The sequence below is a fragment of the Pseudonaja textilis genome, chromosome 2, assembly GCF_049901715.1.
Source record: "Pseudonaja textilis isolate UNSWEBS1 chromosome 2, rPseTex1.2, whole genome shotgun sequence".
Taxonomy (NCBI): domain Eukaryota; kingdom Metazoa; phylum Chordata; class Lepidosauria; order Squamata; family Elapidae; genus Pseudonaja; species Pseudonaja textilis.
Window position 1 is genome coordinate 63,087,935 of NC_141991.1, and position 12,925 is coordinate 63,100,859.

At 41.6% G+C, this 12,925-nt stretch overlaps 1 protein-coding gene across 4 annotated transcripts in view; it reads right to left on the minus strand.

The window, feature by feature from the left end:
* Window positions 1-12,925, minus strand: part of SEMA3F (semaphorin 3F) — a 148,198-nt gene that overhangs the window by 12,631 nt on the left and 122,642 nt on the right. For all 4 annotated transcript variants that reach the window (XM_087924095.1, XM_087924097.1, XM_087924096.1 and 1 more), the window contains 5 exons: window positions 11,017-11,156; window positions 8,297-8,411; window positions 5,203-5,272; window positions 3,651-3,795; window positions 1,147-1,369 (listed from right to left, as the gene is read on the minus strand). In XM_087924095.1, coding sequence (XP_087780221.1) covers window positions 1,147-1,369; window positions 3,651-3,795; window positions 5,203-5,272; window positions 8,297-8,411; window positions 11,017-11,156 — 693 coding nt within the window. The remainder of the gene's footprint in view (window positions 1-1,146; window positions 1,370-3,650; window positions 3,796-5,202; window positions 5,273-8,296; window positions 8,412-11,016; window positions 11,157-12,925) is intronic.

Genomic DNA, 12,925 nt, shown 5'->3' on the forward strand with positions numbered 1-12,925 from the left:
AAATTCCCTGCAGACTTCAACAGGTGATGGCCAGACTGTGTACAGCTGCTGGATGTTGTGCAGTGAATTGGGCAGCCCAAAGAATAACTGTGCAGACACGCAACAATATTTGCAAGCTAATGAGGAACATCCTTGGTTATTAGTATTCTTGGCCACCTGCTTGCCCTGTTGGCTGGTCTCCTTTGACTTGTGGCAGGCAAATAACTCAACTACATCAGATTCAGCCCAGTGCAAGGAACATCTGCTAGCCATGCCTTCCCTCTATATTAATTCTACACTTTGATCAATCATGTCATTAGAACTCTTTTTATGTTTAAAGTAATCAGAAATACTGTTCCATTCACCACAGTGGAGACTTGGACATGTGCAAATTGTATGCTTTGAGTTAATTATACCTCCAACAAAGCTTTGGAGAATGATGGGTCAACATTGCCTGATTGGCAGATAATATTACATCAGCCTTTCTTAATAGTCTTCCAAATATGAATGATGGATTTCAGCCTTTCCATCCAGGCTCAGGATTATGGGCATTGGAGCCCAACACATCTGGTAGGAACTTTGCTGGCTCAGATAAATTCTACTCTGGAGCTTCTAGAAGGGCATGTTTATTGGAATCCTTGCTGACATATTTTTGCTCTGTTAAAGTCAAAGAGGAGCACTCTTATTCATTCAAACTGAGGGAATATTACTAGAATTCTGTTCTTGCATCTGGAACAGCCTCACAAGTGATACAGGAAACCATAGGAAATAAGAAATCAATTCTATATAGAAGAGGACTCTGAACTGTGACTTATGGAGTAGTAAATGCTAGCCTGAATTCCTCTGACTTCTCCAAAGAAGGTCTTGAATAAGCAGAATTTTCAATGTTCTCCTGTGCTCCTGAAAAAGTATTCTAGTACAAATGGAAAAGTTGGAGTTGAAATTTGATAACTCTGTTACTGTCTTCCAACTAATTGCATTGTCAGATAAATTACTTCCAAAATTTACTAAAACCTGGAAGAAGAGGAGATACAGAAAAGTTTAGGTGAATACCCCTAGCCTGCTTATCCTAACTGCTTTTGCATAAACCCCAAATGCTCATCTTCCAGGCTGGGGATTGGTGGGTGGAAGTGCTGTGTATTCTTTTCAATGCACATCAGTGGGTACCTGTGCCCAGGAAAAGCACCTCATAGCGTCCATCAGCTGCATCCACCTGGTCCACAGCTATAGTTGTGAACTTGTACTTGACGTTGGTTCTCACCACAAGAGGTTGGCGGTGTATGGGGTAGACACCATTGTACATCATTGGATGAGTGCGCATGAAGTTGATCACCTCATCAGGATAGTCCTTGGTTGATTTCATTGAGGGTGTAAATGTTCCCCCGGGACACTGAAAAACCAAGGCAAAAATAGTATGAGATATGGTTCAGGCGATATATAAATGATGATATATTGAAATCAACACTTCAAGTGCTTTCTATTTCCCCCCCACTCCCTGTATAATTTCCTCTATGGCCTGGTGTAGTATAATGGCCAAGTACATATCCCTACCATCAGCCATGGAAGCTCACTTTCTTTTAGCTTAGGAAGACTTGGAGGAGAGAGGGTGAAGTGTGCTACTCTAAGCTCCTGAAAGAAAAGTAGGATATAATTCTTATGAATAGAGATGAGGCACCTTGGCTGCTTTCCATAAAAGAATTCTCCTTTGCTCCTCACCTGAAGGCACAAGAATCAGCTACCAAAGTATTGTGGGATAGGCCTGCATACGTTCATGTTAGCATGCTTTTGCAATTTTTTGTTTGGTATTTTTATATTTTTGTCACTAGCTTTCCTGGGTATTTCTCTGAATAGAAAAGCAAGATGTAAACTTGCCAATTAAATTAAAATAAACTTATGGTTTCATTCTGGGAGAAGGAAAGGTTTGAGGAGTTTACAGAGCAAGATTATTTGTTGCCGAGTGGAGCCATCAGATCTCCTCAGCCTCGAAGAGATCCAACTCTTTCAGCAGATCCCTCGGTTTACTTTTCATTGCTTTTCCAGGCTGACCCGCTTAGGCTGAAATGTCTTTGTGCATCTCTCATTTGTTAACTTCACTGTAATTCTTAGATTGTGGAGTGTTTTAGTAATGCTCATAAAAAATAAACCCTCACAATCCCATCTGAAGCAGCTGTTCAGCGGTGGGAGCCAAACCTAGCCTGCTCCTTGGGTTTTCTGGAAGCCTCCCCATACATAGCAAAGACTGGGTTTTTCTTTTCTTTTCTTTTTTGGGCCCTGGGGGGTTGTAGAAGTAAAAGAGACTGGAAAACCACACTCTCTGAGCCAAACAATGAATTCTCCTTATTTTGGAATATTTTGCCAACAAAGAAAGGATGCCAGTAAATGAGGGACCACCAATCTAGAGAGGAAATGCTAATCAGCCTCACACGTGGTGGCCAAATGTCGAGCACTGAAAGAGATGAGCTGTGCCGGCACCAAAGGACATGATACAAAAGAGGCTGGGGAAGCACCGGGAAAGAAATGCAGTGAAGTGTCAAGAGAATCCCAGCATGCAGGCAGAAGGGGAACCAAAGGAGAAAGAGAAACTGGGCTACCAGAGCAGGAGTTGGAGCAACAGGAAGAACAGCTTAAGACATTTTCTAACAGGGAATGTCATCGGCAATGTCTTTCATGCAACTGTGAATAATGCAGAAAGGGGAAGAGCTTAGTTAGCACTCAGGACTTTCTAGCTTGCACAACTATGGAGTATTTCTCTGAGTTTTTATTTAAAGATCTTCTTTATTAGCCCTGGTATTTAAAATCCTTTAGCTAGAGGTGCCAAAGAACATCTAAAGCAGGGGTTGCCAATCTTTTGGACCTCAGGGACCACCAAACTCATAATTTTAAATCCCGCAGACCACTAATATGAATTTTGACTGACGGCGGCTTGCTGATATTGGTGGGAAAGTCTATATTCCAGAGCTGTAGTAGTCCCAGGACTGGCCCTTTGGTCATCCCAGAGCAATTGCTCCTCCACCTCGGTGCACCGGCCTGCCATGGATAGGAGGAGCTGCTCTGGGATGACCAAAGGGCCAGTCTTGTGACTACTGAAGCTCTGGAATATGGGACCGACTTTCCCACCAACATCAGCAAGGCCCCCCTGGGGCGTATTTCCCTCCCCTGCCGTTAGTCTTACCTTCCAGTTCCAGCTCGCGTGGCTCTACTCAAGGTAAGGGTTGCACTTGGCCAAAGATGGGGGCCAGCGGGTGGGCAGGCCACATAGGTGCACTTGTGTTCCTGCACAGCCTGTATTGCTTTGGGGGGGGGGACATTTCTCTGTGGACCATCGAAATTTTCTCACAGACCACAGTGGTCCCCAGCCCACCAGTTGGCAACCACTGATCTAAAGAACCTTTTCCCCCTATAAATGAATTTCACTTCAAAGGAATTCTACTAATGTAAGTGTACACACGAATGAGTCTTAATGTGTGTATTGTGGCCACTCTGTCTCTCACACACTCTACATATCTTGCCGATCCATAAATATTTGTTGATGTATATATCCAAAGGGCAAATGGTGATATATAAAATGGGTATTCTTAGGAGAACATATATTTTCATCAGGAAGAGAGATCAACATCCCAAGGCCAGCAATCTGAGAGAAGGAACCTGCTGGAGATCTAACCCATGCTTACGGTGCCTGGACGGGGATAAGGCATTTTGCCAGTGTAAGGCATCCACTGATAGTTGGGACCTTCCTTGTGGGCAAACGGTCCATTGAAGACCATGCGGATGTCAGCCATGGAGTAGACACACACGGCAGAACCCTTAAACACAGACCTGTGCAAAGAAAGACAAACAACAACTGCACGTTCATCTCAGATGTTAATAATCTCTTTCATGTGAAAATACTGGGTATCATTTGTATTTTTTTACCTGCCCTTCAGTTTCAATGGGGGAATATTCTTCTTCATCCATCTTTGGTTGCTGGCAAGCTCTTGGGATTCAGGATTTCCAAAAGGTTGGGGTAGTTGGAAGGGACTTTGGAGGTCTTCTAGTCCAACCCCCGGCTCAATCAGGAAACCTTATACCATTTCAGACAAATGGTTATCCAATCCCTTCTTTAAAATCTCCAGAGTTGGAGCATTCACAATTTCTGGAGACAAATTGTTCCACTGATAAATTGTTCTGTCAGGAAATTTCTCCCTAGTTCTGGGTTGCTTCTCTCCTTGATTAGTTTCCATCCATTGCTTCTTGTCCTGCTCTCAGGTGCTTTGGAGAATAGCTTGACTCCCTCTCCTTTGTGGCAGCTGTTTAGATATTGGGACACTGTTATCAGTGTTAGAAAGACAAAGCAATGTTGGGGTTTGAGGCCAGTCTCAAATAGATGTTTTGGAGCTATCCTGCCATGTTCTCAACAAAATAATATTCCAGTATCAGTCATTACAGTTAGAAGCATGGAGGTAAATGACATTAGCTGCTGCTGCTGCTACTGCCTGCTGATCTAAGGCTACATGATACTTCCTTGATCCTTCTGAGCAAAAGTCTAGTCTAGTGAAGAGAAGGACCAGGGGAGACATGATAGTGGTCTTTCAATATTTGAGGGGCTGCCACAGAGAGGAAGGGGTCAAGCTATTTTTTAAAGCGCCTGTAAGCCAGACAAGGAATAATGGATGGAAACTGAACAAGGAGAGATTTAACCTGGAAATAAGGAGAAACTTTCTGACAGAACAATCAACCAATGGAGCAGCTTGCCCTCGGAAGTTGTGGGAGCGCCATCACTTGAGACTTTCAAGGAGAGATTGGACTGCCATTTGTCAGAAATGGTGCAGGGTCTCCCGCTTGGGTGGTGGGTTGGACTAGCTGACCTACAAGGTCCCTTCCAACTCTGATTAGCTGTTATCTGAAAAATGTATCTTGGAAAGCGGGAGGAGACATCATTTATCTTCCTCCCTGAATGATCAAGCCTCAGCTACAGCTGCTAGGGTGCAGTTTGTGGGAAAACCCTACACTTTTCTTGGCAGCCAATACTTCTGGGCTGTGTTCCAGCACTGCCAGAAAATTCTACAACAACCCAACCTTCATTCCAAACCCTCCTTGGTTCAGCAGGGAGTAGATGGCCAATATTCACAGAATGGGGTCAGTGGCATCTGCTTTTATCATTATTTTGACTTCAAGTTAAGCCGGGGGATTTTGCTCAAGAAGGTGAAAAGACAGGCTATTATGAGTAGTAGATGAAACACTCACCCAGAGGCTGCAAAAACAGCATAAATAATGGGATTCTTCACATCCTGGGTCTGCTGGATGAAGACATCCTCTTGAAGAGAAAGGAGAGAGTCAATCACACAGCACAACTAACTGTCCTGGTGATTCAGCAGTAGATAATCAAAGGAATCTTAAGTTAACCCAGATATCCTGCGAGCAATGTTTTTGGCTAATATTCTGGCTTTTTTGTTTTGTGGAGCTACCTATCTTTGGTGTGGGTCAGGGGTGAGATTCTACCGGTTCGGACTGGTTCTATAGAACTGGTTGTTGTGATTCTGCGCAGTTCGGAGAACCAGCAAATCATGCTCCTGGCTGGCCCCTCTCCGCCCTCCCCTCCCCTCCCTGCCCAGTCATTTCTTATGCCCAACATCACTGTCTGCATTCTCCCCTGCCCAGTAACTCCTTAAGGTATTTCCTTTTTTTCCCCTCCTGACAATCAGCTGTTCCAATGATCAGCTGTGCCAACATTCCCCTCGCTGTCTTACTGCTTCACCCAGGAGGCTCCCCTGAGGCCCAGGAGGCAAAAAGGGGCGTGTGGGTTTTTTGTTTTTTTTGCTGTGCACCCCCTCCCCCGTGCTCCAATTTTTTAACCTTCCTGGGTCCCATGGAAGCTTCCTGAGAGCAAAAAATGCGCTCTCCCCAAGGAGGCTTCCCTGAGGCCCAGGAGATTCAAAAATGGGGGTGGGTGCTGCAGAAAAAGAGAGAAGCCACGCCCATGCAGTTACAGGCCATGCCCACGTAGCAATGCCCACCTGGCCATGCCCACAGAACTGGTTGTTAAAAAATTTGAATCCCACCCTGGTGTGGGTGCTTAAAAAATCAAATCTACGGTAGCTTAAGAGAAATAGATTTGGGGCTTTGCATTCCCTGTTTCTTCTAGTATATAATTCTGTGATACAAAGTGGTGCAAATAGTCAGGAAACACATGGTCTTTGGCAAAACAAGCAACCCCAGCTCAACCCAGCCCAGCATTATAGCAATAACACTTAGACTTACATACCACTTCACGGTGCTTTACAGCCCTCTCTAAGTGGTATACAGGGTCAGCCTATTGCCCCCAACAATCTGGGTTCTCATTTTACCGACCTCAGAAGGATGGAAGGCTGAGTCAACCTTGAGCCTGGTGAGATTTGATCGGCCAAATTGCAGTCAGTTGGCAGTCAGCAGAAGTAGCCTGCAGTACTGCACTCTAACCACTGCACCACCACGGCTCTACATAAAGTCATGAAGGAGCTTTAAGTAGATGCAAAGTTGTAGTGGACCAGAAGAGATCTGAGTCTATTGGATGATGACAGAGGTTAAATCAAATACCATTCATCTATTAAAAACTACTCTCCAACGAACGTCTAATAAGAATCAAATACATCCTTTTTATTATGCTGGATTAGGGAAAAAAATGTTTAAATACAAGAAATGATCATTAGACCTGGATTGTCTAAAAGCACACTCTTTTTTTTTTTTTTTTGGCATGTTTCAACAGATTTTCAGACATGCTCAACTTTCAGTTTTTATTTAACCTCTCATTTCAGTTCCAAATGGGAATCAAAAATTACAGGAAAGTATGCAGATGTTACTTCTAATTCAGCCTCAGATGCCGATCGAAGAGACCCTTCCGGTAAGCAAGCAGGAGCCCTGCCAAGAGATTCCAGAAGAACCCAGGGAATTAAGATTGCCTGTGAACCGTCTGGTAATAATTTTGAGGAAGTGAAGCAAAGCAAGCATAGGGAAGGCCCAATGCTAACTTGTACCCTGGCAGGAGAGAATCCATCAAAGGCTTTTGATGATGCTAAAAGCTGCAATGGGACTTATCCTCGAATGACCAACAGCCATTTGTTAAGCAGGTGTTGAGAGGAAGCTGACAAGCAGCCCACTACTAAGCGATTGCGGCTGCCTTTCTAGCAAATGGGATCCCCAACATTAATCACACCCATCCTGGAGCCCCTCGTCTTCACTTTGCCCCCAAATACAACAATCTGTCGGAAGGTTAAGCAGGCTCCCTGCTTGAATGAGCTTCTATTATCTCAAAGCCAGCCCCGATCTTTATATCTGGTAACTCAAAGCTTCCTTTTTCTCCAATCATCCTTCCTTTTCAGCCAGTGCTGCAAGCTAGTCGATGTAACACAAAGAAACAAATTGTGATGGGCTTCCAGAATGAATCTGACCAACAGGTTTTGCTACAGAGCTGCTTGTATCAAAGGGGATCCTTTAAGAAAAGGCCTATTTTAAGACAAATGTCCTGTTTCCTACAACAGCCATCTAAACTGCCATCTCCAGAAAGCCTGCAGGTAGGACATGAGGACAGCAGCACACAGATTTGCTTTGAGAAAAGTGACTTCTTTTTTTTTCAGCAAAGCATTTCATTCATGGCTGACAAATCACACATTTAAAACCCCCCGTCAAAAGCCATTGCTGCTACTATTACTTATCTCCCCTTCTTTGACCTTCAATCTTAACCATCAAAAGTTTCCAAATTTCCTTTTAATGTTTATGGAATCATTCCAAATGCTGGTTTAGTTGTCTTGATTTTAGGGAAATATCCATGGTTTCATGAATCTAAATGGATGTGCTTGCTGTCTCTTCAAGCCATACTATTTTTTTTAAAAAAAATTGTCCAGATTATATATCATTTACTCAATGAACTTGTGGGATACTTTGCATGTAAGACAGACTTCCCCAGCTTGACACCTTGCGGTAACCTAAAGTAGCTCCACTATCTATAATCCACATGGACGACAGAGATGAAGTATTAGCAAATATCCTGAAAATAAACCTCAGTATATTTTTCTTCCTTAAGCATATTTAAGTATAGCAACTAAAAAAATCTTAGCTCTGCACTCTGACAGAAAATTGTCCTCGTTTTTATTTAGAATTTGGGGAAATTTTTTTTTCATTTTCTTCCCCAGAACAGTCTACAGAGCTGATTCAATCTATTGGCTGCCAGTGGGAAATCTGTCTGAGCGTTGCAGGCTAGGCCATCTCCTAAATTGCTTAGGGCTTCAATGGCTCCCTTACATACTCACTCATCTCTTTCCACCCCCCCACATACACACACAATCCCTGCCATGAATATACATACGGAGTTCATCGAAGTGTGTTTCAATTCCATCCGGCCCCGGAACAGAACAGATGAGTCGTGCCTTTAGGAATGTGCTCCATTTATTTACTAGGCAGCAATGGCCTCCATCGTCATTCTAAACCAAAGAAGAGCCGTGATTTAGGTTGAAATTCTATCTCAACCATGGAATTTCACTGGTTAAGGGTGGGCTTGTCACTCTTGCTCTCAGCAAAACTCACTTCACCAGGTTGTTGACATAATGAACAACATAGAAGTCCTATATGTTCTGTCTAGGATATAAATGTTGTGATTTTTTTTTTTAAAGTCACAGAGTCTACAGTTTTTATCGGCAACTTTGCTATGCTAGGATATAAATGTTGTGATTTTTTTTAAAAAAAGCCATAGAATCTGTAGTTTTTATCTGCAACCCAGCCATAACTAATCCAAAAAGAAATTACTTTGGTGGAAAAACAAATCTAGTCATGTTGCCAACTTCAAAAGCAAATACAAAAATTTATGCCACCAGATAAAGACTGAATGCACCAATTATCACATTAAACAAGAGGAAAACCTTCTACGCACCAATTCTACTCGCGCTTTCTACAATTTTGTAAACAACAAACTAAAAGACTCAAGGTCAATCCCACCCCTGATAGGACCTAATGGTAAAGAATGCAACGAAGACACCATTAAAGCCAACCTCTTTAACACATTCTTTGGCTCACTATTTGTAAACAGTATTTCCTAGTTGAACCACTGACAACTACAAAGATCTAATACATATCGATTTTACAGAAGACAACGTTGAAAAAGCACTACGCAATCTAAAACCATCTCTATCTATTGGACTGGATGGAGTATGTGCCTACTTCTTTAAAAAGCTATCCACTGCTATAGCTGAACCTCTAAGCATAATCTTTGAAAAATTTTTCAGGACCAGCTCCTTGCCAAAACTATGGTCACTAGCCATGGTCATCCCCATCTTCAAAAAGGGAGATCCCAGCCTAGTTGAAAATTACAGACCAATCTCTTTATGCTCCGTCACCTACAAAATCATGGAATCAATTATTAACCAATCCATCATCCTCCACTTAGACAAACAACCTACTCTCTAACAAACAGTTTGGTTTCAGAAAAAAACTATCCTGTAATCTGCAATTCTTACACTGCAAAAACATATGGACTACACAACTCGACCAAGGCAAAGCAATAGACTCAATTTACATAGACTTCTTTAAAGCCTTTGATTCAGTGGTACACAACAAACTGCTACGAAAACTAAAACCTTATGGTATCTCTGGACACCTGCATAACTAGATAGAAGCATTCCTGTCAAACAGACAACAAATGGCCAAAATTGGGAGCGTCCTATCAAATTCTGTACCTGTCAACAGTGGTGTGACAAGGCAGTGTTCTAGGACCAACTCTCTTCATACTCTACATAAATGACCTCTGTGATCATATTAAGAATTGCGTTCTCTTCGCTGATGATGTAAAGCTATTCAACATCACCAACCATACTGCTATCCTTCAAAAAGATCTCGACTATGTATCAGAATGGTCAAACAAATGGCAACTTCAAATCTCAACAAATAAATGTTCTTACATATTGGCAAAAAAAATCAGAAAATAAAATACAGGCTGAATAGTCAAGATCTTGTTGATGATCCAAACTCTGTCAAGGACCTTGGAGTACTCATCTCTAATGATCTAAGTGTAGACCCCACTGTAACTACATAGCCAAAAAGGCATTAACAGTTGTTAACCTAATCATGCGTAGTTTTTTTTTTGTAATATCACACTACTAATTAGAGCATACAAAACATTTGCTAGACCAATACTTGAATACAGCTCATCAGTCTGGTACCCGCATTACATATCTGATATTAACACAGTTGAGGAAGTCCAGAAATATTTCACAAGAAAAGTTCTCCGCTCCTCTACTCATTGCAGAATACCTTATCCACCAGACTTGAAATTCTAGACCTAGAAAACCTAGAACTACACCACCTTTGGTCCGATCTAAGTATAGTACATAAAATTATATATTGCAATGTCCTACCTGTCAGTGAATACTTCAGCTTCAACCATAACAATACAAGAGCACACAATAGATACAAACTCAAGGTAAACCGCACCAAACTTGATTGCAGGAAATATAACTTCAGCAACAGAATGGTCAATGTCTGGAATACTCTACCTGACTCTGTGGTTTCTTTCCCAAATCCCAAAAACTTTAATCTTAGATTGTCTACTATTGACCTCACCCCTTTCTTAAGAGGTCTGTAGGGGTCGTGCATAAGCTCACCAATGTATCTACCGTCCCTGTCCTATTGTTTCTTTTTCTTTTATCCATTTCATGTATTCATAACTATGTTTATACTTATACCTGTTATCCTAAAATTGCTTGACAAAATAAAATAAATAAAAATAAATAAAATGCTGGAATCAATAGGGTTTATTTTTAGGCTTGCTTTTAAACTGAAATATTAGACTTTTTAAAAAAATGTCCCACAGGGGAAAATTATGAGAGCAAGAGAGGCAACAGATATTCTACCAGTAGCTATAGAAAAATACACCAAAGTTTGTTAAGAGGTATGATAACAATGAGGGCAGTGGAGGTTTTTAGCTTTTGACAAAGACGGATTGGGGAATGTTTAGGGTTCATCTCTTATGTAGATTTATTTTTAAATATGGGAAACTGTCAACATCACCCAGTCTGGTTCTTTTTCTGCACTCACCAAGCAAATGCGTCCAATGCGGGAGTAGACAACTGAGCTCTGTGGAGAATCGGTGGATTTTTCTCGGAAGAAAAAATATAGTTTGTCATCATTTTTCTCAGCACTGTCTGGGATGAGCTTTGCATGGACAAATGCTGGATCTGCAGAGGGGGGAAATACCAATACAATTACGAGGAGAAAAGAATTGGGGAAATAGTCTCCAAATATTCCTCCCAGTCTCCAGAAATTTACAGCAATGGTACCCAAACTTTCAATTTGAAGGGGAAAATAATGAAACACATGGCTGGAGCCTAATAGCTACATTTTGCCACACAAGTTCCCCATCTGAAACTCAGAAGCCAAATGGGATATTCAGCATATCCTTTAAGAAAATAGAGAATACAGATGCAATAACACCTGTACAATTCCTCAGCAGCATTTTGGTGTCTGGATTCACCCACCAAAAAAGGAACATCTTCCATTTTCTTTTCATGCTACAAATCTGCTATAGTTAAGGCTTGAACTTATCTTATTGTTCCAGAATACAAAGCACTGCCAAGTTAACTGGCTCGAAACTCTATCAACTGGCAATTTTTCCTAGCATATTACAATGGAACATATCGCTTGTTCGGTTAATTGCAGCTATTTGCCTCACGTTTTCTGTAGCCTTGTCTGGGACATGATTCTTTTATCTGAAATTAAATTCTCAGTTGAAAAATGATCTAGACTGAAATAAAGTTGTTGCATGCCAAAAGTTGGGTCTTACTTTTTGGAGCACATATTTCGTTTGCAGAATTCTTTCTTGACCTGCAATGTCTCTTTTGAATAGCCCACATGGGGAAATTAGCTTGAAACATCTGTGTTCACATACCAGAAACCCGATCTGACTTTTTTTTTTTTGAGGGGGTGTGTGTGCCTTCAAGTCAGCATTGTAGTCCTGGTGACTGCTTGGATGAGTCTCTGCAATTTTCTTGGCAAGGTTTTCCTGAAGTGGTTTGTCATTGTCTCCTTCTTAGGGCTGAGAGAAAGTGACTGGCCCAAGGTCATCCAGTTGGCTTTGTGCCCAAGGTGGGGCTAGAACTCACGGTCTTCCAGTTTCTAGCCTAATGCCTTAACTCAGGAATGGGATACAACAGGGTTAATTACCGGTTTGGGATTTACAAGGTTCAGTGATTTATGATGTGCTTCCCTGCACCACTGTGAGCCAGGTGCCTGTAAATCGTCATCAGCATGCGTGAAGAGAAGCAGCCTTTGAAACAGTCCTCTTTTCCTGCTTTTTTAACTGCCTCGTTTAGCAGCTGAAGTTGAAAAATCAGGAAATAAAGGAAAATCGGGAAATAAAGATCAGGTAAGAGCTCAGGCGGGTGGGTGGGCCAAAACAGCAGCAGACATAGAACCGGTTCTATGTCTGCTGCTCTTCAGAGCTACCGGTTCTACAGAGGTGGACAGAACCGGTAGAAACCCACCCCTGCCTTAACTACTACACTAAAGTGGCTTTAAATTGGAATCCTTGCCTCCCTAAAAGTTAGAAGATATATTATGTGGTCAAAAAATAGAAGCAATTTTAATAATGCAGCTGTAGCAAGATTCACAGGCACTAGTTTGTATTTCCACTCTCATAGTGCATGCTCAAACTAATCTTGGTGGTGTTTTTTTTTAAATCTGTGAAGTAATTTGTTGAACTTTCTGGATCCTAATAGAATATTGGAATTATAATTGAGTATAAAAAGAAGCATTTTAAATGTGTTGGTTTTGTTGTTTTTTCACTGCAGAATTTAGGACTACTAGATCTAACAGAATTGGTTTGGGTGCAATATATTGATTTGCTAATAACAACTAACCTTACAGAGTTATTGTAGTGGAGAAAACAGGAAGAGGAAGGGATATATTTATATTCCTCCTATATAAATGCTGAATCAAGCAAAGGTCA